Below are 26444 nucleotides of genomic sequence, written 5' to 3' on the forward strand. Positions count from 1 at the left end.
ATGGCTGCAATAGTGGTAATTCCTATCATAATAGACGAGTGTGATTATTTAAAAGTGATTGACATTAGCACCATTGGTATAGATATCACTTCAGTCTTATCTAAATTGTAAGCTCAAAGCTGGCCGTATAGCCCAAAGCTGGCTAATGGCCAGCTTTGGTGCTTCCACTAGCTGTTTACTAGATTTTTTTCCCTTACAATACATGCAGGTTTATGACAAAGACCTTTTATTTGTATGTGATCAATTTGAATTATTTTGTCACTTATAATTTTCCAAATTATCACATTCGGATAGAGTAAACTACTACTAACACTCTAATGGATGTAACATATGTGCTGAACTCTTTACATGGTGACTTGTAATGTAGCTGTAGGTTGATTTGTCACATGGCTGAACTCTCATACAGGTTGACTTGTTATACACAGCTGTTAATGCTCTAACTTGTAACCAGAGTTGGGGGTAACTACTTACTTTTGTAACTAAGTTACATACTACTTTTACAGTAGCTAACTAGCTAGTAATTACTAGTTACATCCCTTGTAATTAGTAACTTGTAACTGTGGAAATAGCTGTCTGAAATGTAACTAAGTTACAATAGTATAACTACACTGTTAAAAATAAAGAGTAACCACCACTCTGAGAGTTCCCAGTGTAGGGAGGATTTAACACCCCATGGAGAGTAACCAACACTCTGAAGAGAATAACCATTACTCTGAAGAGTAAGTGACACCACCTTCAAAGCATGTGTTACTCCCCAGTTACTCCTTTGGAGTAATGGTTACTCTCCAGGGGTGTTAAATCCTCCCTACACTGGGAACTCCTTGAGAGTTGTGGTTACTCTTCATTTTAACAGTGTAGTTACAATGGGTACATAGCAACTATATAGTAATCATGCCAGAATACTCTTCAATTTTTGCACCATGCTTGCAATACTACAGCCACATTAATTTTAGTAGATACATTCTGTGTAATTTTCTTTGTGATTCAGCTTGAAATCTCATACAGGTTCACTTGTCACATAGCTGAATGCTCTACATGGTGACTTGTAACATAGGATTAGCTGAACACTCTACAGGCTAACTCTCTACATAACTCAGTGCATAGCTAAACTCTACAGGGTGACTTGTTAAGGAGCTGAACTCTCTACAGGGTGAGGCTTGTTGTAGATGAACTCTCCACAGGATAAATTTTAATATAGCTGAACTCTCTACAGGGCTATACTTGTCATGTAGCTGGTGTTGATTTGTCACATACTACACTACATGGTGACTTGCATCATAGCTGGACATTCTACACAGAGACATTGTAATGTAACTGAACATGACTACTGCTGTAGTTAAATGCACTCCAGGATGACTTCTGAATTCCTGTAGCTAATCTCTTTATAGGGTGAAATGTTGCATAGTTTGTTAAAAATTATTATTTTAAAAATGAAGTAGAGATCCAAGCAATAAAACTAGTGAACTAGTGAAACAAGAGATGAATGATGGTATTACATGTACAGCATAGCTCAGTGGGAAAAATCCCTACATCGGTATGTTATAACAATATCATTTTGTTCAATGCCAAAGTAGAGATTTTCCCACTGAGCTATGCCGTAATGCCATCATTCATCTCTTGTTTTACTACTTTTTATTGCTTGGATCCCACCTCATTTTTAAATTTAATATACTAGTTTGTTTGGTTTATTGTTATAGCATAGAGCTATACACGTGTGACTGTTCTATTAAAGTAACTGCTGTATTAGAGTATCTCGAGTCAGCCTTTCATCTACCAAGAGGTGTGCCATTATTTCATATTCTCATTGTACTGCTAGCATTATGAGTACAGCTAGACCAATAATAATGGAGTGTGTCATCGTGATCAAGTAAATAGATTAAGAGGCATGGTCTCAAGTTGGTGCTCAATCATTCTATAGATTTGGTGTCAAGAGTAGTGTGCTTCATCATGTTCACAACATGTGTACACTATGGAAAATATATTGTGTACATGGCTTATATACTTAAGTTAAAGTACTTTAACATGTAGCTAGATAGTAGCTATATCTAACAGTGCAAAGAAGCAAACACTAGCTTGGTTGAAGGTATAGTCAGTCAATAGAAATTCTTTTAAATTGTAATTCTGTAAAGCACATTGAAAGAACTTTAGGTTACTGTGAACAGGTTAGCTGCATTCAGTAGATAAGCACCATATACATACACTCTTTCACTTTTGCAGTTATTGCAAGTGACACTTTAGCTTGTATTTATATAATTAGAGCATATGTGCATAATGTGTAGTGAAAGTGGAAGAATATATGTGTCACTAACAGTGGTAGTTACATACCCACCAAGGTAAGGGCATTTTATAGTGGTCATCTTTATCACAATTTCTCCTCCAGCACATAATATTGTATTCACATGTGTCCTAGCCTAAACACAAGTTTCTGTGACTAATATCACACAAATTTTATGTTGACACAGATATTTCCAATTACTACATCTTTCCATTACGTTTCCATCAGACTGCACCAAAAGGTCCACAATTATCCCTTCAGTATGAACCATGCCCATTGTCATGATTAGTAAAACGTGTAGTGTGCAATGTTATACTGATAAAACATCTTTTACAATAAATACAATTATGTGTGTGAGCGGACAGATTAATGTTTTTATGATTCATAAAAGTGATTATAACTTTGGAATTAAATGGGCTATGAACTTCATACAAAAAATCGTCTTGTTTCTTATTGTGAGACCATTCTATTTGATACCAGCTGTGATTTTGCTAGATAAAATAATAGATGGCTAATGGCTATAAAAGGCCACTTCCCCTGATTGGATTCCTTAGGATTTTTGATATGTTGTATAGAAAATATTTTTCTGTGCTAGAAACTGTCTTTTTGTTGCAATTAGTTGACCACTATTCTTTATAAAATAACTGGACTATTGGTTATATCGAGTGGCTGCCACTGTAAAAAAAAACATCGATGCTTGGACAATACCATATGCATTCAGACACCATCTTCTATACCCTTTCCATGCAACTTATAGTATTAGCTATTGTGTAGTAGAGCTAACCTTGAGCTATCACAGCTAGGATATAAGCAGATTAGATTTTATTAACTGGTATTGTAGATAGCAAATTTTGCCCGTGTGATCTAACATCGAATGCAAAAAGAAAATCTTTAATTTTTATTTTTGGACCTATCAATTATTTTGGATCTAGTGATAATTTGGTATTTTGTGAGTTTCAGTAAAGTACTAGCTTAAAAGGTTTTAAAATGTAGCAATTGAAACACAAGTATAGGATCTTTCTGTCAATTCTACTAGTAGCATATAATTATATAGTAAGTCTGTAACTAACTACGTAAAAACTACTCTCTACAGTGATTTGACATCTGTGATTGAGGGCAGTATATACATAAAAAGTTATTACGTGGTTGTCTGACTGTTCTATTAGAGTAGTCTACATGATGCATTTTATAGGCTTTCATGCATGCAGTACGTAGTTAGATGTAATAAAGGCTTAACATGTATGATGACATACTACATGCAGGATAGATTCTAGAATAGATACTTCTAAAAGCTTTGTTGGTTACTTTTCTCCATTGCAAGTACTGCAGCTAACTATGCTAACTAGTCTGCTGTTTTTTACAGGCACTGATATAACTTAAATCATATAATATATATAGTTATACTCATTTAATGAAATTTCACTACACTTATATTTATGACACATGGATACTCCATACAGGTATTTCTATTGTGCAAAGTTAACATGCAAGTGTATTGATATTAGCTAACTCTAATAGAATAGTCATACACTAAGCAGTAGTGAGGTTTTGCAAACTGTTACAGTTTATTGTTGGCTTCACCCATCTGAAATAATTTAATAATTTCAAATTAATGATTAAGAGGAGTAGCATTACAAAGCTAGTTGTACAATTACTACATTGCAATTATATGTAGCTTATTTACTGCTTACACCTAGAATTGACAGAAAAAACACCCTATACCTGTATTTTAATTGCTACATTCAAAACCTTTAAGGTAGTGCTTTACTGAAGCTCACACTTATCACAATTGCTTGAAAAAAAACAGATGTTTCATGTCTGATGTTTGATCACATTACCACTTTGGGCTATCTAGAGTAAACAATAAAGTCTCCATTATTTACACTTGACAATAAAAGTCTAATATTCAAACCCACCAAACCCCTTCTTAGTAACACAGCCCAAAAGGGGGCATGGAACAATACAAAATGGTGTACATAATGCCTACTTACTTTGTTTTATTGATTGTCTTTGTTATTCATTTATTGATTAGCAAAAGATGACTACACCACTGATTTATGCACTTGTTATTCTACCGTGTGTTGCTGCAATGTATGATATTGAAGAACCAGCTGAATCTGCCTATCAGTTTGATTTGTCGTATGACGATATCAATATCAGTACCAGTTGTAGTAAAGCACTTGATAAGTTGCTCATGTTGGAATCAAAAAATTCTCCATTGATGTTACGTTACTTGGACTCATGGGGTAAACCAAGCCATGGTATATTAGAGGGTCACACATCTTATCTTGGATACTATGATGAGTGTATTAACCTAAAGGATACTGATTTTGGTGAGACAGATTATTGTATTTATGCAATGCAATTGAATATGTCTACTATACCTAAACCAATCCCCATTCGAGTTGGAGTATGTTTTCCCTCAGCTTGTTCCTCACAAGAATTTATAAGGATCTTATCAGTGATAGACGTTACTAGTGTAACAGCAGTGGCTGGTAACCCATTTAGCACAGGGAAAAATGCTATGTCTCTAAGTATTGACAGTACTGACAAGTCACCAACTTTGTGTCCTCAAACTGATGAAAATTATGATATGAGCTCCATACTGATTCTCATAGTGTGTGGAGTAATAGTTGCCATGGTGATAGCAGGAACTACTGTGGACATCATTTCGTGGCTGCTGTTGACAGATATTGTGAAATCACATCAAATGTTCAGTAAATTCAATGGAAGAATACAAGCTGATGATAAAGAAAGTAGCATTAGTGAAAAATATCCTCTGATACCCAAACCAGAACAAAAAAACAATAGACCAACTGTCAAGGACTTTATTTTAGCATTTTCCTTGTACACCACTGTTCCTGTCCTTGTGTCCGTGAAACAGTCACCATCAGCTATTAAAACATTAAGTGGGATTAAGTTTCATGCAATGATTTTAATTATTATGATTCATGTTGCACATTTTTATCCTGATCTTGTTCAAAATCCCCGCTATGCCAAAGAATTGCTCACCAGATTTGTGTTTCAACCAGTGTCAAACATATCTTTAGCTGTTGAGAGCTTTTTTCTTCTGGGTGCATTTTTGTCATCTTATTTGACATTCAAGGACATAGAAAAGCATGGTAGATTCAGGTATTTGTACTTTTATTTGCATCGATATTTTAGAATTTCACCACTCCTCTACCTCTACACAATTTTTTGCATAAATTTGATCTATCACCTTGGTCAAGGACCTCTATGGAACTTCACTCCATTAGCCGCACCCTGCAAAGACAATTGGTGGTACAATCTACTTTATATTGGCAATGTTGTTGATAGTGAGGAGAGTTGTTATGGGGTTACCTGGTACCTGTTTGTTGATATGCAGTTGTTCATCTTATCTCCTATTATTATACTATTACTCTACCACTATCGGCATGTAGGATTGATGGTCATATCACTTGTAATGATAGGAGCTACTACTGCTATTGGAATACAAGCTGGAGTCAATGGAAACTATCACGCTAACACTGGTAAACACTCCGAAGATACCAATGAGACCACATATTTATATTTGAAGCCTCACTATAGAATTAACACATACCTAATAGGTATACTTTTGGGATACATCTTTTACAAAAAGTACTGGATAACTGACCTGTCCATCAGCAAGCGGTTACAGTTACTAATATATATGCTCCTGTGGGTAACGACAATAGTTTTGTGTACAACTACAATGTTTGGTGCTTATAAGGAAACTGAGTTTGGTGACTTTCAGACTGTTTTGTATTTAATGTTTAACGGACCAGCTTGGAGTATTGGACTATCCATTCTAATTTACATCTGTAACACTGGATATGGTGGAGTAGTTAATAGTTACCTCTCGTGGTCTATATGGGAACCATTGGCCAAACTGACATTTGGTGCATATCTTAGTCACATGATTCTTATACTGATCGTGTATGGTACACTTCAGTCCACTCTGATCTTAACTGACTTCGTATATGCTATATTTTGTGTGTTTGCTGTGGTGGTAACTTTTGCATGGTCAAGTGTGACTTTTGTGTTTTTGGAGTTCCCAATATCAAAAGTTGTGTCACTTTGCTTTACATTGTTTGGAATGGAGGGCCGCCGCAAATAGTAACATATGCACAACTTGGATTCTACATTATTTCCATAAACATTAGATGTAGACATTGGATGTAGACATTGTATACATAAATAGGCCATTTATTTGTAGTAATATGCTGTAGTTTACAGGTTTATATATAGCATGTATGGATTTCTTTGAAATAATGATACACTCTGCTGTTAAATATGTAGGTAACACTTTACGTGGGGAGATGAAAAGAATTTTGGTTTACATTACCCAGTGGTCAGGGTTAATGCCCTGTGGTTATCAATAATGGGGCACTAGTTAGCTATATATGCTGCTAGCTACTGAATACATAGTAAAGAATATACATCCTGGGCACCATTTTGCTACACTGCTACCAGTGAGCACCATGGCCTGCCTACTATGCTTTGAGCATAATAGGTGTACGAGCATAATGCATAATAATTATGAAGAATAATGCAGCTTTTGCTTGCCTGTCAGGGATTATAGGAATTAGTATGTTGTAATTAAACAGTTGATGTCTATAATAGAACATAGATATGGTTACTTTATTAGAGTAAATTGTTGAATCAACAATTTTCTGTTTCAGCAGTTGCTGACAGATTTAATATTTGTACAGCCAAGCTGTTTTTATGTGGGATATATGGTCACTTATATAGATAAAAACATTTATATAGTTTTAGTGTAAGGAGAAGTTAGAAATTTTACATTTGAGTAGGGATCATAGAAATACTAAAGCTCGGAAACAAGAAAGGTCATCTACACCTGCAGCTATACTAGTGGACATTTAATCCCTACTTTAGCCATGGAGGCTCAAGTAGGAATTAAATGTGCATGCACTAGTGTAGCTAGATGACCTCTCTGCATAGTTTAATATGATCCCTACTCAATGTACGTAATTATTCCCCAGACTTGTAAGATAACAAAGTCAAGCAATTCATTCAAATGCTATAGAATATCATTCACTAGAGTCTGTCACATTGTACCCTTCCCTCATAATGTGTCAACAATAAGTACAGTATGGGGTAAGTTGGTGAACAGTAATAACACTGCACTGTAATGATCGATCATGAAGCAGTATTGTGTATAGATTACTCTACACTGTCAGGTTGTGTAGTAGTGGTACTTGAATTGTAATACAATCCTTTGGAACATGCAGAGGCAGTGATTTCTTATGCAGTCAAGATAGCACTTCGTGCTGAATGTAAGCTTGGACAGCATAATTCAGCTAGCTATAGAAGTTCAGAACAGAGTCCTGAGCATGTGTGAAAAAGATGACAAGGCTTCAAGGTTTACAGCACTCAATGTGTGAGTTTTCTAACTGCATGGAAACCAAATAACCTCTTTGTTCCATTCATTGTTTTTAATGCTGATTTAATACTACAAGTGGCAGGAAATACTTTGGTTGATCTGGTGACTGTGTGTCTTCATCAACATAACCATGTTGTGTACGCACATTAATCATTGCCACACTATCGTACAACATAAAAATTATAGAGATCATTTCAGCTACTGTATACTTAAACAAATCCTCACAATGAGTTACACTTGTTGACGCCATATTAATAATTACAGTGACTGTTCAGCTGGACATCACTTCCTGTGACCACTGTGACAAGGATATGGCACAAGGATATATCTTCAGTTATGCCCAGATTTAGATCCAGTTTATTGTTAAGTGGTGTCCAGAATTTGAAAAATACTCTATAGACGTCAATTGAGTATAAAATTTCTGAGCTAAAATGTTCTAAGAGTGAACGACGTAAGTGTGTAAGTTGGGGTAAGTAGAATTCTAGGAAAACGGGAACGGAAACGGAAAGCGGAAACGGAAAGCGGGAACGGAAACGACCAACGGAAAATGCCTGATGAAGGTTATCATGTCAATATACGGATTAGATTTTACAGCATGATGCTTCTTTGTAACATTGTTGGACCCTTTCGCACTGTTCCGCTAAAGCGATCGAAACTCTCTAATAGAGCAGTCACTGTGCATTAAAACACTCTACTAGAACAGTCAAGAATGTTTTAGCTAGCTACTATGCGAACTTTTAAACCTGTGAATGATGGAGCAACTATGGCTGGCAAAGATTAGGTATGTAGACTAGCGAAAGAGTCATCAACGCTGACTGTTAACTGTTCCTTTAAAACTATAAACATTTTAAAAGATTCAACACTGAAACATGCTTGAAGAAGTTTGTGTAATTATATAGGCTGAAGACAGTATCTATATAGGCTATGCACTTACATGCAGCTTCCCGATAAGAGTTATGTATGATAAGGTATGCTGTTAGCTTGCTTGTCAGCTGCAAGACGTGCATGGCTGGTCTCATATGGCACACACTAGCTATATCATCAACACTATGTAAAAATCTGAAATAACCATACTCCTTGAAACCATACAAAAGATTCAACAATTAAGAGTGAAGAGATTTACAAGTATTCTAATCAATTGACAGTGTTTACAGAAAGATGTTAGAAGGTGTATGGCTGCAATCTTGTCAAGATAAAAGTTAGGTATATGGTAGATACAGTAATCAGTATGTGTCAGGCTGAGGTGACTCCAATGAAGAGGCTGAGTGTTGCCAGCTATAGTACAACTATTCACAAACTTTCAATACTAAAAGGCCCCTGGTGAGATACATAGTTTGTAAAACATTCTGTGACTGCTCTATTAGAGTATTTTAATGGACGGTGACTGCTCTATTAGAGAGTTTCGATCGTTTTAGCGGAACAGTACGGAGGGTCCACCAATGTTACAAGGAAGCATCATGCTGTAAAATCTAACCCGTATATTGACATGATAACATTCATCAGGCATTTTCCGTTGGTCGTTTCCGTTCCCACTTTCCGTTCCGTTCCCGTTTTCCTAGAATTCTACTTACCCTGTAAGTTGATATCAGCAACTTATCTTTACTTTTAAGCTAGGTCTGACCCCATGCAGATTCATCTTTCACATTCCTGAAATAAATTGTTGTCCTCATCTGCCACCTCCTACTAGTAGAGCAGCATAGTGTGAAAGTTGTGTCATTTGTGAGAAAAGCATGAAACTTTCCATAACTGTTACAATTGTACTCCTAATGATATTCATTTTTGATATAGTGCTATCATAGCTTTTACCTTTGGTGGCCTTACACTCATTTTTGCATTGAAAATCAGCTTTTTTGTCTATCTCCCAGAGGTATAATTTACACTGCTAAAGCATGGTAAATTAAAGGTGTTAATCTAAGAAACAACTTCACTTTTGTTTGTAGTCACTAGCTCATTACACTTCAAAATTATATATGATAACTTTTATTAGTCATAAAATTGTTTGAATTTATCTGCCCCCTTGGAGTGTAAATTATCAATGGACAGGTAAATTTATAAAATTTTATGACTAATAATGAAACTATGTTTTAACAGTGTAAAATAATTCCTTTGGGAGAGATAAATACATATTCACTTCAGAAATGGCTGCAAAGGTCACCAAAGGTCAAATACATATGCAATGGCACCATATCCAAATGTCATTGGCAGACTGGGGTAGTACAGTCTGTGTGCCAAGTTTGATGCTTTTCTCGCACAAATCACCATAAATATTATTATTTATGCACTTATACTTCTACTAAAGCTCCCCGATACTCACTAAAATATCAAAATGGTGGAACCTTGGCTGTTGGTCACTCATACAGAGGATGCTCTGGAAGGATAGAAACTGTTGTAAAGCATGTGAAATTTTATATACGTAGCTTCAACCATTTATCATTTATTTATGCATACTGGGCTGGTGGATATTTCCAGCTTAGGTATAAATGTGGTGCTAGTGAGAAATGATTGTAGCTATATTAGCATCATCAGATAGTTTTTCATCTCTATGCTGAAAAAAAAGAAACAGTTTGGTAAGTTGCAACATTTTGGGTACTTAAAATTGACATTTCTCAAGGTGCGTAGGTCATAAGTTTGGTGACAAGACCAGCTCTTTTAAGATATATATGTACAAAACATAAATACTCTATTGGTCAGGTGCTATGACAACCATACAGTGTTGGTTACTTGGGTCTAGCACATTATAAACACCAGTCCACGCATACTCAGATTAGTAATGCATGTGGGTGGATTTAAATTTATACACTAGCTAGCTAGCTAAGGTGTATCCAGGATTTTTCCAAAGTGGTTTCAAGATTAGGTAGTGAGATATTGATGCAGGAGATCTGGGGGGCACAGCCCCCAAATTTTGATTATTAAAATGCTTTTAAAATTTACTAGTTTATGCTCTATGGATAATTTATAGTAATATGCTATTTTCAATGTTGTGTAGTCCCCTTTAAGTACTATCAATTATGTATGGTTTATGGTTGCTGTAGTGCTGGATCCAAATCCAAATAAAACACTAAAACTTTTGATTTAGGTACTAAGTGTTTCAAGCTTTAAGCTAATTTTGCTATTTATTTAAAGTAAAATCCATTTTAAGGGTGCTCTGTACAGTCTGCTTATATGGCTTCCCATGAAATTTAATTTGTTCTATAACTTACAAATGGTTTTAGCAAATGTCCTGTACTTTTTTACTGGATATAAGCTAACACTAGTACACAGTTTAGTCCAAACCCAACTGCTAAATTTGCTTTAGAACATGAGTTATAGTTTTTCCCTTTATACTAGAACTAGTCCTACAGCTTATGCACAAGAGCCTTGATACTTTTATGATACACTATGCTAAACAGCACAAACTATTGTGTGTTTTTATTTTTGTCTTTTAGCTTCTCAATCATCACATATTTATCTTTCGGGTTGACAGTCCCAGAAATCCTTTTTTTTACTTCTACGTTATTCATCATCTGAACTTGCTATTTCAAAATGGCAACCACTCTTCTTTGGTAAAATTACTAAAGTAGCTTGTGTGAAAATTTCATGTCTATTGGATTAAAAATGACAGAGTAGTGCTAATTTAATTAAGTGATAGGGTGTATAATAGCAAGATTTGTGTACTTGTTGCTATGGGATACCTAATTTACAGGTACTAAAATGCACAGACTAATTAAGTGACCATAATATTTCTTTTAGTGCAAAACAGACTATGTTTTGGAAAGCCTTGTACGAACTGTACAGAGCACCCATCTGACTGCTCTATTAGAGTATCTCAATCTTTTAAACATTTTTTCACTTTTCCTTGTAGCTAATTTCATGATCTTGTTAGGCATTCTTGCCCGATTTGTAAAATTTGGAAAATGAGGTTTTACCTATATTTTTAATAGGCAGAGCATTGATTGCCGATCTCATAGCTTGTTGGGTTGGAATTAGCTAGCTACTTTGGCATGTACAGTGCTTTAAAACAGAAAAGGAACATTTTTTTTCTCCAGATTGCCACATTTGAAAGGGGAAAGGTACAATTAAATTAGGAAGCCACCTACAAACCTGAAACTGCAGTTGCTCAAATTTACAAATGTAATGAGAGTAACTTAAGGGTTTATTGGATCTCAGCATGAAACTAATAATTAAATTTATGTGGCCTAGTTAGAAGTTTAATGATGGATGTTCTATTACAGTATTTTAGCAGTGTACTAGAATATAATGTTGACCATCTCTAAATTTTATTCTTAGAAGAAATTACCCCTCTCCTTGCTCTTCGGATTCATTGTCCATATGCATGTACGCTTATAATGTGGTTTGCACTTGTAAAGCTTCCTAGCTATCACAGAATAAGATTTTGGGGAGGGGGAGTGTTTCAGCACCATCCACCCCCTTGATTAATTGTTTGTGTGTCTATGTAACTATAATGTTACATAACTGACTACAGTATATAATATGTATACCAAATATACCAGTACTTTTTGTATTCAAAGGCAGCCTCAGTGCTACAATTTAGTACTGAAACTAAAAGTAGCTCCAGTACCAACAATTTTTATTCTAGTTCCAGTTCTAGAGCAAATAAGGAAATGAACTATAATAGCTATGAAGAAATTTTATAAGTACCGAAACTGGAATTGGTCATACAGTAATACAGTTGAACTGTCAGAAGGTCTCTAGCAGAAATGAACACATCGGAGTCTTCCAAATAAGCAAGCATGAGATTACCAACACCCATTCCAGTGATGGAATGTGTTTCCTGTCGGTAGTTTTATGTTGTAGTGTTTCTACACTTATAATTTCCTATTTTTAACAGTCAGTTTCGTACTTACTGTAGCATTCATCATAATTATATGTCAGATTCTGTACTTGCATGCTTTAAAAACTAAAAAAAATATATTATACACAAGTGCATTTACATACATAACACATACTGCTATCTAAAGTTTTTCTTAAACAAATGAAATGTTTCAGTTTGCAGTGCCTTCCTCATATCAGCAAAGAAGCTCATATAATGTTGAAGGTTGTGACTACACAAAACAGAAATATCCTATTCATTAATACATACATACATCATTTCACAATATATTATGCTTGTAGCAGCTGAATACAAATAAATATGTACAGTACATACTGCTCAAACGCAAGTCATCTCGTGAGAGTGCGAGCAATTAAAAAAACTAGCTAATTAAAAGGCGTGGCATCCATTTCACTGCTTGCAAGTATTCATCCCAAATGAAAATGAATGAATACTTGTAAGCAAAACGGGTGTCATGCCCTTCGATTAGCAAGTTTTTAATCACTTGTACTGTCGCGAGATGATGTTGCGCTTGAGCAGTACCTACAGCTACAATGCAGTGCACATCTGACTGAATACAGACAATGCTGTCAAAAATAGTTTATTTACATACAAAATACAAGCACTACAACTGTGTGTTACCAAGTTTTATTTTTACACAAGAATTTAGACAGTTTTTCATTGAACTTTGCCTTTAACGCAAAATTAATTCTTCTCACTATTCAATTCAAGTGCACAGAAAAAATTGGAATTTTCAAATAGAGTAGGGACTGTAACACACCGATAAAAAGTACTGAAACAAGTTGGAGCAGTGGACAATATTAAACAGTAAAACAATAAGAAGTGCTATATTCTTACTGTGCATTTCCATTATGGTATCTTGAGCACAGTAGGGATATATAACACTTCTTATTGTTTTACTGTGATTTAATATCGTCCACTACTCCAACTTGTTTCAGTACTTTTTATCGATGTGTTACGGTCCCTACACTAGTTGAAAATTCCAAATTTTTCTGTGTACTTGTTTGTTAACTTTTCTTGTAAATAAATTATTATGGCTGGTGAACCCACGCATACTGCATCTGAAATGGCACCACGTGCCCCAATTATCTGAAAAGTGAAGTATCCATTATGCTTCGTTGTCAGCTATGTTCAACCCGTTGCGCAGCATTTTGAACCAAGAACTGTTCGAAAAGCACCTCTGCAATCCACGTATACCGAAAGAAAGAAATGGTGCCGAGCACCCCAGTTATATCAATTATCGTCTGAATAGTGAAGTATCCATTATGCTTCTTTGTCGGCTATTTTCAACCCATTACACAGTAGTATGAATCAATAACTGTTTGAAAAGTACCTCTGCTATCAAAATAGCCACTATGACAAATACAAATGATTTCCATTATGAAGGGAAGCCATCACATGCTATCGCCAAATTGACACTTTTCGCTGTCAGCAAAGATTAATGGGACACAAAGGAGGACACTGGTAAGTCCATGAAGAATGCATTGTACATACTGCGGTATGCCAAAATGTGCCTCTCGGGCCGAAGAGAAGTCAAACAGTGAAAAATCAAGCCCATAGCCTTACCCATTATCGAGTTACGCTTGTCTGGAAGCATCCATCAGTCGGGCAGGCAGGCAGGCAGTCAGTAGAAAATTCCATTAAATAAAGTATTTTTATAATTCCGTAGCAACTTCTTGAAAGCGCTTCGGATCGGTCTGAACGCTTGTTTAGGCTTAGTTTTACCTAACCAATACTGCCTCATCGTTGTCAGGGAAAATTGAAGCTGATTTTTGGGTGATGTCATTTCGTGGACCATGCCTACTCCTTTGTGGTCCCTACTATACACTACTACTGTAGTGTATGATTATAGGTACACATATTGTATGTCAAAAGTAACCAAAAAAATCAAACAATACATCAATACATGAAAATAAGAGTCAGTTTCACGGCAAAAAGTAACACAGCTATTTTAGAACCCCTTGCATTTATAGATCAAGAAATGTGACCGGATCTGCAAGAATCCCATATGTTAGCGCAAGCCTAATTTTACAACAAAATGTAATAAACATAATGGGTGAAATAATTATACAAAATTGAAAACAAATTCTGTAAAATTTTTAAGTGCTTGTTTCACGATGAAGGAAGGTGATAAAGGCATAAACCTTAGTAGCATCATTACCTCCAAAGCAAGAGGAGTTCCAAAATCTTTGTTTCGTGCCGGTATTCCCTTGGAGAGAGAAGATATGAGTGTTGTATTGGACAAGCAGTTCGTTGTCGTTTTTTTCCTCATGGTCTCACCTTTGCCCTGGTTGTAGGAAAGGCCTGGAAGACAAAACTTACCCAGCAATTGATTCGCCTATTAATGGAGAATCCGATGGTGTAAGTTGCATCTTGGTAGAGGACTGCATTTGAAAGTTATGACCATTTATTTAAGTGCATGTAGTTTATTTTCATATTGTCACTGTAAAAAGCGATTTTTCTGCTGTTGCTACTTTGTAGCATTGTAGCTTCAAAAGTTCTTGGATTCTAGAGCTGAAACTTTGGTTGGCCATTCCTTTGGCTATCTGGATAAAATATATGCAATAAAATGGAATTCAAAAAATGCACTAACATAATTAAACATGTCAGAACAATGCACAGTAAAAAGTGTTTGAATTTAAGGAATGTCAGTGATTATTAGAGATCTTCTTAAAGTGTTTAAGCATAACTAACATGATTATGGGATTCTTGCAGATCCGGTCACAAATATTAGGCCACTATGTAGATTACAAAATAGTACATTTTGTGTATTGCAACATATGTAAATACACTTGCATGCATGGAGGTCTGAAGTTCACTTTCAGACATTATAATCAAGGATGAGCTATGTATCAAATGAGATGTGCAAAAATATGTAGCCATAAAAATAAAACCCAAAAACAGCAACTTTGTTTTAAAGTTAATACCATACCTGTTTCACTGCCCATACAAAAGTCTCAATAGTAGCAGTGAAATTTATCCCGTATTTCACTGGTAGCAGTGAAAAAGTTGTAATTGTAATTTCATTGGCTAGAATTTATGTTAGTGAAAAAGTTGTAATTGCAATTTCATTGGCTAGAATCTATGTTAACAATGTAACGCCAATTAGTGTTGACACATGTTTAGTACATAGTGGCAACGCTAATGCACAGCATGCGTATATGCAGTGAGTATGGTATTAACTGGGAATAGCATGGGTATAACAGTGAAATTTGGGATAAATACTTCTCTTGTTGTATTGGAAATGGTAAATTCCACTCGGCTTCGCCTCGTGAAATTTATCCTCATTTCCAATACAACACTCGTGGTATTTATCCCAAATTTCACTGTTACCCATGCTATTACTAGTACAAATCACACAGGTAAAACAATACACATACTTCATTAGTAGAGTGTGGGCCAGTAGTTCTTTAGTGACCAGTAAATGATGGATGTATGCTCTGGTGTGGTGAAGACACGAGTAACACTTGCAGTTGTCCATGATCGGCTTGAACTCCTCTGCATACCTGTGGATGTGAAGTATCAGTGACTTGACTAGTTTAACAAAAAATGTACATACAAATTCCTTTAGGACAATGATAAAGAGTGCTTGTTGCCATGTACAGAGAAAAAACTTTATAAGTGTTTATCTGAGCACTTGTCAAAACCTTCAATATATACGTACAAATGTTATTCTGATAATTGAGAATTCATTTTAAGTACATCAGTACATATGTATGATCAAATACTGCAGTTACACAGGCAAGAACAACTGAGTAATGGCCTAACACAGACTAAAACATTACAGATAAAGATCACTTTATAATTTTTGTGGTCATAAATTGTGACAATTAGGCATTTTCAAAACGTAGTACTGGCCACTTTGGCTACTGCCAAAAAACACTTGGTCATAGCAAGAGTTCATAATATTTTTAAAGGTAGGATGAATCCAAGTCATAGCAACAGTTCATAGTCTCAATAACAGCACATACTGTACATGTTGGTGTCAAATGCACAGTTATAAAGTATACAGTACCAGTACTATCATCATTCAGGGTATACATACAGTACTCTAATGCTTAATTTTTCTATTATACCTTTTATCATTAAGGTCCAATTGATGAGAAGCATTTTTATCATCAGTGGGAAACACTAAGGCACATCCTTTCTGTGCGGCTCTGTAAGGATATCTGTATGTATCAGTTAAGGAGCATCTTTCATGTGCCTAAGGCTAGCTAAAACCTGAAAATGCAGGGAAGTCAGAGTAGCTGATGATATTACATATGAAAATATGCGGCCAAACTTAGCAACCATCTGTAAGAGTACTATATTGTACAGTGGAAAGTGTCTCAGTTACCTAGACCCCAGGAGCCAAATGCAAAAAAGACTGTTCTATTAGAGTAGTTGAGTGTTGTAATACCACTCTATTACAAACAGTTTGGGACCCAGAATTTCCCATTATGCTGCAATATAGGTTTTTCTCCTTCAGAGATTGAGTGAGACTTGCTGGTATCAAAATCTTTGTCCCTATTTCTGGTGTGTCATTGATTTGGAGCAGGGCTTTGTTTATAGGGGAGAGGTGGTGCACCCCATGACACTTCCATCCTCAGAGAGACCAGAAGTAATCACTGTTTCTGATGCATTCTGAGGTACATTTCTCAACTATACTGCACTTCTGCTTGTTTGAGAATTAATCAGGAGCAATCTGAGAGTCTAAAATACAAAAATAAATTTTAAAATTCCTGGGAGGGCACACATGGACCTTTACACCATTCCCCCCTCTCACTCTCATAAAATTTGATCCCCCACCTCCCTCCCACTCTCCTTTGAGTCATTTCCTAGATGACGGCCTGTAGAGTATAGGGTCCACATGGTCGCTTTATTAGAACACTTTGTAATACTGCCTCATGTTCACCGCACACTATTTATTTGAGATCATGGGCATTAGTAATTCTAGTCCCCAGAATTTTAAAGACAGAGGTTCTACTGTAGTGCCCATGTCACCTACCGTAAGTCAAAAATGTACAGTACATAGCAGCTGGAGTGCAACAATAACCATAGCAACAAATGACCTCTTTATATTTAAGCTATGTACATCATCACTACACATACAGTGTATATCTATACAATAATACAAAAAGCTATCTATTGGTCTAAATGATATTCTTCGAAGGTATGTACACACATCACTTAATACAGAACAAATATGCACAAGGATACACTCCATCAAACACGTCAACCCCAGACTCCACAGCTCGTAGGATTTGTTCTAAGGATAAGACATACTGGCTACATATGAAACAATAAATAGCCCTATAGCGAGTACCTGGTGTCTCTATTCCAGACACAAACCTTGGTTTGTCCTCTGGTAGTATTTCCTAATACCACACCAAAACATTACAGTGAAATACATATATACAATATATATTTATTTTACTTGCAGAGTAAAGTAAACCTTCTCAATACAACTGTTTTAAAGTGATTATCCAGCAGTGCATTTTGCTAAAGCTCTACAGATCTATCAATTATTCTTTTACATAAACAGCGATCCTCTTTATGCCTGCATGTACAGATATAGAAAAGGCTCCATAATCAAAAAATGATATAATTGTTTTGTACGTATAATACCCACAATCAAAAGGTATGGGTTAGAACTTTGTATTGCACTTGGTTCCAATCAGGCAAGTATGTAAGTACAGTACCAGGCAAAAGACATCTACTGTTACACGTAATACGTGTATGTGCAGGCACAAAACATCCTACTCATGTTATATCAACAAACATGTCTATATACACTGCAGTGTTTGAATAACATGAACGTATACTAATTTCAACCAGGGGGGTAAGTTAGCTAGCACTTTAAGGTTTGTAATTTTAACCATCAGAGTTTTAAGTCATCAGTTTGTGTTATTAAGTACCAGAGGAGGGTGGAAGCGGTTTAAGCGCTATTAAAATGGATTATGCTAATGCTCGTTTTCTAAATCGTATGAATGGTGTAATGAAGTGTGGAATCATTGTCTTGTTGAAGAATATACATACCTGGTTAGTGCAAGCGTACTACGCTTGAAAGTGTTTCATCAGTTTTGTCCTGAAAACTAAGTGATTTTACAAAACAAAGTACATCATTGTAATGCTTACACGAAGTACAATCTAAATATCTAATGATCCCCAGTGATCCCCACTGTTCGCTAGTTTTGTATTGCGACTATTGAGGCTCACGTGAAATTCTAAACAGAGGTATCGAATTAATGTAATATTTTCGAGCAGCGCTTCCACCCTCCTCTGATTAAGTACATATCTATGGTGTTTGTCTCAGCATCTTACAAGCCCGAAGAAAAGATTATTTCCTATGCCCAACAGCATGGCCACAACTAGCAGTCTCATTTCTAGCTTTTGGATGCTGGTGGTTAGTAGATAATATGACAACAGACTATCTTGAAAATCATTACTGTTCTATAACAGTAGAATATACGTGTACTTTATTGGACTGTTCTGTTAGAATGTATGTGTGACAGTTCTATTAGAGTAAATCGATCTGGGACCAGATCCTGTATTCTTACAAACACTGTTGGGATAGTTTAAGATAGCTCCTACTGTTTCACTTGTGATATTAACTACAGAAAGATCTGTTTCAAGAGTTTTGCATTTAAACTGCCTAGCTACAACTATTCTGAAAAAAATAATTAACAAACAGACACAACATAAACTTAACATCAACATACAGCACAAAGCCTGTAATCTATACAGTGTATATACACACAATTGGCTACTTACCATGACTGTTGTGAGAATTGCCTTGTTTACTGATACATCTACATCTTCTGTTAAACCTTCCACTACATATCCTGTGTACAGCGTGTATTGAGTGTGTCATGGTACGTAATACATGTGTTACCTGCTACAGGTCTTTTTACTGTTTCTTTGGCGGATCTTTTACGTTCTTCTAATAAAGCAGTACCTTCAATGACTCCCAGTAGTGCCACACTGCTAAGTGACTAAACAATGAACATGTGAAAATGTTTAAACAAAACCTTTTTGCAAGCCACATCATGCTTTAGCTCTAGTAGAAGACACAAACATTTATACTAAGTTCTAACTAAACAGTCAATTCCTCTATTGTTATTGTTGTTAACACTTTACAGTGACCAGCACTGAAGGTCTGACAGCAACATGTGCTGCAGCCTTTGGATTGCCTAACTTAATTTTAAGGACTTAGACTTAAGGTTACGGTATAGTCACGGGCAATCATTCAAAATTTTGAATGCCTATCAATACTTTTTGAGAAGCCCATAAAACCAGTCTAGCAGCATGAAAAGTTTTAAATGAAGGTGAAGCCCTTCATATTTAATGTTTTTATGTAGCTACAGTGTAGTTTGAGGTAGGTGGAACATCGCTCAGCTCCAGCTGTCACTACCATGTTTTTCCGCCGCCAAATACAGCAAAAGCTGTAGGCTCTATTGGCTTTTCTGGGGCATAATGATACTGTATATTAAATTTGTTAGGTCCTGTGGAAGCGTTTTTGGCGTGTTTCTCCCAAGTGACTCGGATACAAGCCTTCAAAGAGCTTGTTTCATCCGAAAAAACTACTAAAAGTTCAATAAAACGTCTATACTACCAGTAACTTAAAAAATCGCTTCCACAGGACCTAGATATTTTAGTTGTTTAGCCACTTGTGTTGAAATTATAAGGATTCAGTAATCTGTTAGTCTGGTTTTTGGCGGCGCGTTTTTATAAAACATCGCTCTATTGTAGACCACACACCCAAGGACAGTCGTTGTTCTGTAGTAAAAACAAACAAGCACAATTAGTTGTATTGCTAACACAACACAGTTGTTGAAATTATTTATCCCTGCTTGGTTTAAAGCAGGTTTTGTAATTTGTTCCGCCCACGCATTTTAAACTATTCCGTAACCTTAATGACTTATAGCTGAAAAGGTGTAACAGAAAATGGACCAAAGTAAGGAAAAAATCCCTCCAACCCCAGGATTCGAACTGCACTAATGCAGTCCCCAAAAGATGACACCTTAATAAACATACAAATTTCCCATCAATTTCTTTTATGGCAAAAAGCTACCGTATAATGGGTTATTTTTTCAACGGAGTTCAATTTTTGAATTACTCGAAGAGCAGACAAAAGAAAATTGCTACTACTGATGTTGCAGCATACCACAATCATTTAAATTTTGCAAAGTGTGTAACTGTTGAACCACGGTTGGAAAAGTGTGTCATGGCTTTGTATCACTATTCGACTCAAATTCCAGTAAGCTATCAGGATCACCCTCTGCATGTGACCAACAACTTCATATCATTTTACTGTGTCTGCCATGGAAAATCGATTGTGAAGATTGGTTGTTTCTTGTTTGTAAAACAAAATTTCCTATAGTGTAGTGCTCCGTATTTCTTTGCAGACATACATAATATTCCCTTATCATTATCTCTATTTCAATTGTACCAGTACACATAGTTGCTATCTTGATAACAATTGACTCAACCTATGCATACTAACAGAGTTATTTTTTGGTAGCATTATGCATGACGTTTGAGCATTTGAATATAAAACCTTGGAAATTAATTTTAGCAGTTGCTATTCCAATATTAATATTTGTCCTTCGAAATTAACCCATTATACAGTACCTGTACATCCATAATAAGCCTAGATGTTTAAAGCATGTCAAATAATGCCCAACCAAATCTCTCCATGTTTTGACCAACAAGAGTTTTATCTCATACAAATTTCTGTTTAGAGACTCTTACATTTTTGACTATTGTTTACACATACAATAACACATTTTAGTGAATTACTTTGTGATTAATAATGATGATATCAAGGGAGATGTTACATAGAATACTATTTCTACTCTACTTACAGTAGGAACCAGCTAATTATCTGCACAAACAAATTCATTCCCTCCTACCTACCTAGTTTCCCACTTTGCACAGATACAGTTGATCTTCATTTACCACTCACAGAACCCAGTGCTTTATAAAGTTATGGTCCTCCAAAAGCAGGTCACCAAATTTAAGAATGACATTGCTTTATTCTGCATAGTAACAGAAGACCACCATTTCGGTGGACTTCTTCCAAAAAATATCAAAACGTTTCCGCGAAAGAATGCTATCACACTATTTCTGCATTACATTTATACAGCACCATATTATAAGTGATTGTGGGTTTTGATTTACTGAGTGTAACCCAGTTGGACACACACTAAACTATCATGAGATTATACAAAAACTCCATTAAGTTATATGTACTATCATTGAGTGATGCTGTCACAAATTCTTGTGAATAGCTAATCACAAAATTTCAACTTGCTTGGTAGCTACAAGTAATACAATATTTGTTACTATTCATCATTTCCGCAGTGTGATTTGTGGAGTCACAAATATAGACAGCATGTTATCTGAAATATAGCATTCTATGATGCAGCACTAAAACCATGTACGTCTTGGAGGGCAAAAATATAACGTTACAAGACTAAGAAACTTGCATTATTGTTTTAGTATTAATAAAGCACACGACTTGCTATGTTGAGACTAGTGTGCTATGAGTGACCTGAAATACTTGCAACAAGATTCTATGGAATTTAAATTTAGTACAGATGATACCTTCAACTAACTTGACTGCAGGCTCAATTTTCTTCACTGTTTGATGTCGCTTGCATCCAAGACAATGCCATTTCCTTACCGAAGTAGTTACAAAACTTGCATCAGTGGACTTAGCATTGTCCTCTTTTATGTACATGTACACTATAGGTATAGATGGCCTCACTGCTTTTAGTACCTATTGAAATTTAACTTTGTAGAGTTGCAATTGTCAAGTTTTTTTACTTATTCTGTTGTACTACTCACGCACAACATGCATACCAAAAGTGTAGTACAGTGGAGCTAGTCACCTCCGGGCTATAATTTCTTGGCCTAACTATGCAGAGGATGCTTTATACATTTGGATTAATGTAACTGGTAGTTAGCCTTTTTAGAGAGGTGGCTTTTCTTTACAGGTGGCCGCTAAGAGAGGTTACACTGTATATATATACGTATGCACCATTCAACATTTTGTGGATAACACACATACAGCGAAGACACAGTTCTCTCACACCTTAGATTTTTCTGCTGCTAATAATGTTTCATCAAGAAACTTCAATGTTCTGTCCACGGACTTCCTGACCCTCTTAATGGTGACATCATCATTACTGGCAGGTATTGTGTCACATAAACACTGAGCAACATCAGGTCTGAATGCCTCCAACACTTTAACATGATCTTCAACAGTTACCTGAAATAGTACTGTAAATGTGTGTGTTTGTGTGTGTATATAAGTGTGTGTGCGTGTGCGTACGTGTGTGTGTTTGGGTGAATATGTGTGCATGCATGTGTGTATGTGGTACGTGTTTAGTGGACATGTACGTGCCAATGTGATTGCACATTCAAGGCACACATATAATGATATAACACGAGTAGTACAGTACCAGATTAACAATACAAGGTACTACCTTCTTTCTGCCACTGATGGTCCACAGTGACACATTCTTATCTGCGTTGTAAGTAAATGAGTGCAGCTTTGAGCTATCTTGTACTGTTAAGTACACCAAGTGATCCTACAAGAACATCACAAATACATGAAGAGTGCACAATATTAAAGATCATCAAGCACTGATACAGAACAGTGGTGACTGGTCTATTAGACAGGTACGTATCAACACTTCAAACCTGCATGAAATGTAAAGGTCATGTGATTAATTTAATACTAGTCATTATCAGAATGGTGGCTTTCTTATAGGCTATATGTACGTAGTGTACAATGTTAGAAGGTGATTTAATTGTTTTAGTTAAAATATAAGTTATTACTTTATTACAAAGGTAATATCATTACAGTAAAATGTTACAAAAGCAACATGGTACTCTTTCAAAGTAATGACCCGCTACATATTACTGGCTCTCGAATAGTAACACATTTTGCTGCAAAAAAGTAATAAATATTACGCATTACCCCCAAAACTGAGCATCAATGGTGAATTTCCTTCACATAGTTCATTCAAAGAGAAACTTGACATTGTAGCAGGCATCAACAAAACCAATTTCTAATCACTTGGATCAACAAGTCAATCATTCCAGAAAAGATTTACACATCACTAAATGGACGCATCACCTGAATATGGCTGCTACTAAGAAGAACAAGTTGATGTTGTGTTACTTCTACAAAGCAGGTGCTAGTTATAAAGGTTTCTATTTTGTAATAATGCAACTATGCATAGTTATTGTAATTTCAGATTTTGTAATTGGTGAATTATTTTGTAATTCTCTAATTACATTGCTAAGGAAGCGCAACTACTTTCAACAACTTATTATGCGCAGAAGTATCTTCTCAACTATTTTAGAGTTTGCCTATAGTGTTTTCCAGCACATTCTGTCTACAAAACCTTAAGGCTACCCGTAAATATATGAAGACCCCAATGAGAAGGTAGTTCATGAAGTTTGTACAGAGTCGCTACACCTGTATTTCAAGCTGGCAAAAAGTACTGGCTCAGTGCAAACCTCAAGTTTTATACAGACTTCATTAAGTGTTTAATTTCATAGGCTGACTATACTTTTTACCACTAAAAGGATTTGCTCACGTGGGTGCGTACGGACAAACACAGATAGGAAGATAGATAGGTACACACACATGTTTTTTACGAAAACAATTTCAGTAACCAGGCGCACCCACAGCCAACCTTTGGCTGGCTGTGGGCGCATACCTAGTTTAAAGGCGACATGCTCAACATTCATAACACTTGGGATAAAAACATTCTAATAGAATAATCACTGATAAGGGAATGCACACACAACTCATACAGAAACGAGTCAGCCATAGTTAACTTCAAAACCTAATGAACTTTGTTGCAATTCAACACCTTGTTATTGTACAGTGTTATAGATTTTCTAAGCACGTGTGACCATCAATCACAGAGAATAGATACAGTAATATATGCACATTATGTATTACATACATACCTCCAGTCCAATGTACTTGTGTACACCTTGTCCAAAGCTGTTCATCACATCTGCCCCAGGACACTCATACCTAACAAGGACAAGAGACTATAGTGACTGTGGAACTATCTTTATACAGTGAAACACAAATACATGTATATATTCCACTAGGGAGGCTGATACCTGCAAATAAAAGGAGTCAGATCCTGGTACTAAAACTTGGCGGAGTAAATTCAAGACCCAGTAGTGCCTCAATTCTCTAGCAACGTGTAGTCTTTTGATGCGGTTAAAGAATGGTTAATAAAATTGCTTTGATGTTGGTAGCAAATCACCAGTTTTTCCACTCTACTATACCTCTATTACAGGCTTAGCCTTCTCAAGGAACAGTAACATTGCAAGCCCAAGGTAATGATGGAAAGTAAATGTCTCTTAGCTTGCAAATCTGTTCTATCAGCTAATGATTTGATGTGACATGCTTGCAATCGCTAAATAATATGAATGGTCATGCATGTTAGCAGTACATTTGGGTGAGGTAACATAATATACGCCATTGATACTATTCTGCATGATAAACATATATCATATGGAATCACAATATGCTTTAAATGTCACCTCATCGAGCATACCATGTTTATTTATCTATTACTTTACTGATCATTGAACACAGGTACAAGCACATTAGTTCAAATACATACATAGTTATGGTTGAATGCAAAGAAAGTTCAACATTTCAGCAGTTGTGGCTATTTTAGCATATGCATAGACCAGGATTTTCCCCCAGGTACCAAAACTACAGAGCTCAGTAGATATCACTACAAAGTACATAGGACCTGATTGCTGATTCTCGCCCCTTGCATTGCTCCTACCAAACTCCCTCTTACACTATATACGCAACAACTCACACAGTTGGTAACGGTACGGCGACCACCTTGGGAAGAGCTGGGATCTCCCTCCACACATCTTGACACAGATCTGGTATTGCGCCAGCGCGAGAATACAGCAAACAGCAAGGAGTTTCCAGCCACTTGTCTTTACCAAACATCAACTTCCCTACTCGTACTCCAGAAATATCGACACGATCAATTAATAGATTCATTTTAGTTGTAAATACGGTGTAAATACCGTCAGAAAATAAAATGATGCAGAATTATTTTATTTAATACTCACCCTGGTGCGCGCTGTTTAGAATATGTCACGGTAATGCCATTACCATCGCAATTTAGTACAGAAGAAAAGAGTCTCCAAAAGAAGTATGCTAAACTGAGAGAGAAGGTTGGTGTCAACAGTACCAGTTTTACATTATTAATACTACTATATGCTTAGTCAGCCTTAATTAATATTGATTAAATATTTTATGCTTTGTATGTGTGTAGTGACTGCAGTACGTGTGCATATTTGAGTGTCTAGTAAATTGTGTGTAATGTGTACACAGTAAATGTGTGTATGCATGCATGCACGCATTGGTGTAACAAATGTTGGTAGTGTAGTGGGAATTTGTGATTTGTGCATACTTGAAATATACAGAAAATAAATCGGATGTATAAACCATGAGATCACTGGACAAAACGTGAAAGCGGCCTTAGCAGGTACTCATGAAGGTTTAGGGTTGGTTATTGATGTAAAGAAAGCATTCTAGTGGGATATTTAGTGAAGAAAAAAAAAACTAGTTACAGGATTTTGCAATTGAATTTGACCCGTTTGCAATTGAATTCATCGGTTTTGTAATTGAATTCGTCGGTTTTGTAGTTGAATTTGTCAGTTTTGCTATAGAATTCGTCGCGATTGTATTACAATTCGTCATAAACAAAATGGCTCCAAGAAACCAACCTTTCATTAAGAGATGAATTACTTACACCACGGAGAGTTACACTTGAGATACTAGAAGGTATGGTAGTATGCGAAGCTGATAGCTGTCTGACAAGTTAATTAGTGAATGGCATAATAGAGTTTGGAATGTTGCTGGATAGGCTGTAGAGGAA

At 36.0% G+C, this 26444-nt stretch overlaps 3 protein-coding genes and 1 long non-coding RNA gene across 5 annotated transcripts in view; 2 read left to right on the forward strand and 2 right to left on the reverse strand.

Moving 5' to 3' along the window:
- LOC136266451 (nose resistant to fluoxetine protein 6-like) lies at positions 1–12621 on the forward strand. The gene is made up of 8 exons (XM_066061468.1): positions 1–107; positions 599–649; positions 2130–2145; positions 4308–6394; positions 6508–6514; positions 11630–11660; positions 12511–12549; positions 12605–12621. Exons 1-8 carry the CDS (start codon positions 1–3, stop codon positions 12619–12621), a joined length of 2355 nt encoding a protein of 784 aa, XP_065917540.1.
- LOC136266038 (uncharacterized) overlaps positions 1–26444 on the reverse strand; it is a 95198-nt gene that overhangs the window by 2274 nt on the left and 66480 nt on the right. The gene's annotated exons all lie outside the window — the stretch shown is intronic.
- LOC136266032 (queuine tRNA-ribosyltransferase accessory subunit 2-like) lies at positions 12525–25654 on the reverse strand. Of its 2 annotated transcripts, none has more exons than XM_066060997.1 (11): positions 25368–25654; positions 24487–24556; positions 22986–23090; positions 22592–22768; positions 19388–19487; positions 19267–19337; positions 17819–17870; positions 17713–17761; positions 16590–16682; positions 15894–16019; positions 12525–12724 (listed from the first exon to the last, which is right to left on the reverse strand). In XM_066060997.1, exons 1-11 carry the CDS (start codon positions 25559–25561, stop codon positions 12631–12633), a joined length of 1131 nt encoding a protein of 376 aa, XP_065917069.1. In that variant the 5' UTR covers positions 25562–25654; the 3' UTR covers positions 12525–12630. The 2 variants fall into 2 exon arrangements, with proteins under 2 accessions (XP_065917069.1, XP_065917071.1); XM_066060999.1 differs by having other exon boundaries at positions 25394–25568.
- The window catches only part of LOC136266033 (negative elongation factor E-like), a 31346-nt gene continuing 30514 nt past the window's right edge, over positions 25613–26444 (forward strand). The window contains exon 1 of the mRNA XM_066061000.1: positions 25613–25737. Within this exon, the coding sequence (XP_065917072.1) occupies positions 25666–25737 (72 nt within the window). The 5' untranslated portion in view covers positions 25613–25665. The remainder of the gene's footprint in view (positions 25738–26444) is intronic.

Source organism: Dysidea avara, chromosome 9 (genome assembly GCF_963678975.1).
Source record: "Dysidea avara chromosome 9, odDysAvar1.4, whole genome shotgun sequence".
NCBI classification, from domain to species: domain Eukaryota; kingdom Metazoa; phylum Porifera; class Demospongiae; order Dictyoceratida; family Dysideidae; genus Dysidea; species Dysidea avara.

Bases quoted from the DNA above. Each gene is read 5' to 3' on its own strand.
- LOC136266451 (XM_066061468.1), top strand. From the start codon at position 1: ATGGCTGCAATAGTGGTAATTCCTATCATAATAGACGAGTGTGATTAT. The intron at 108-598 runs GTAAGCTCAAAG...AAGTTACAATAG, and splicing joins ACTTCAGTCTTATCTAAATT to TATAACTACACTGTTAAAAA. The intron at 11,661-12,510 runs GCATGTACAGTG...TATTTTTAACAG, and splicing joins GGAATTAGCTAGCTACTTTG to TCAGTTTCGTACTTACTGTA.
- LOC136266032 (XM_066060997.1), bottom strand. From the start codon at position 25,561: ATGAATCTATTAATTGATCGTGTCGATATTTCTGGAGTACGAGTAGGG. The intron at 17,871-19,266 runs GTAAGTAGCCAA...GTGTGGTATTAG, and splicing joins CAATTCTCACAACAGTCATG to GAAATACTACCAGAGGACAA. The intron at 17,762-17,818 runs GTACTCGCTATA...TCTTATCCTTAG, and splicing joins GTCTGGAATAGAGACACCAG to AACAAATCCTACGAGCTGTG.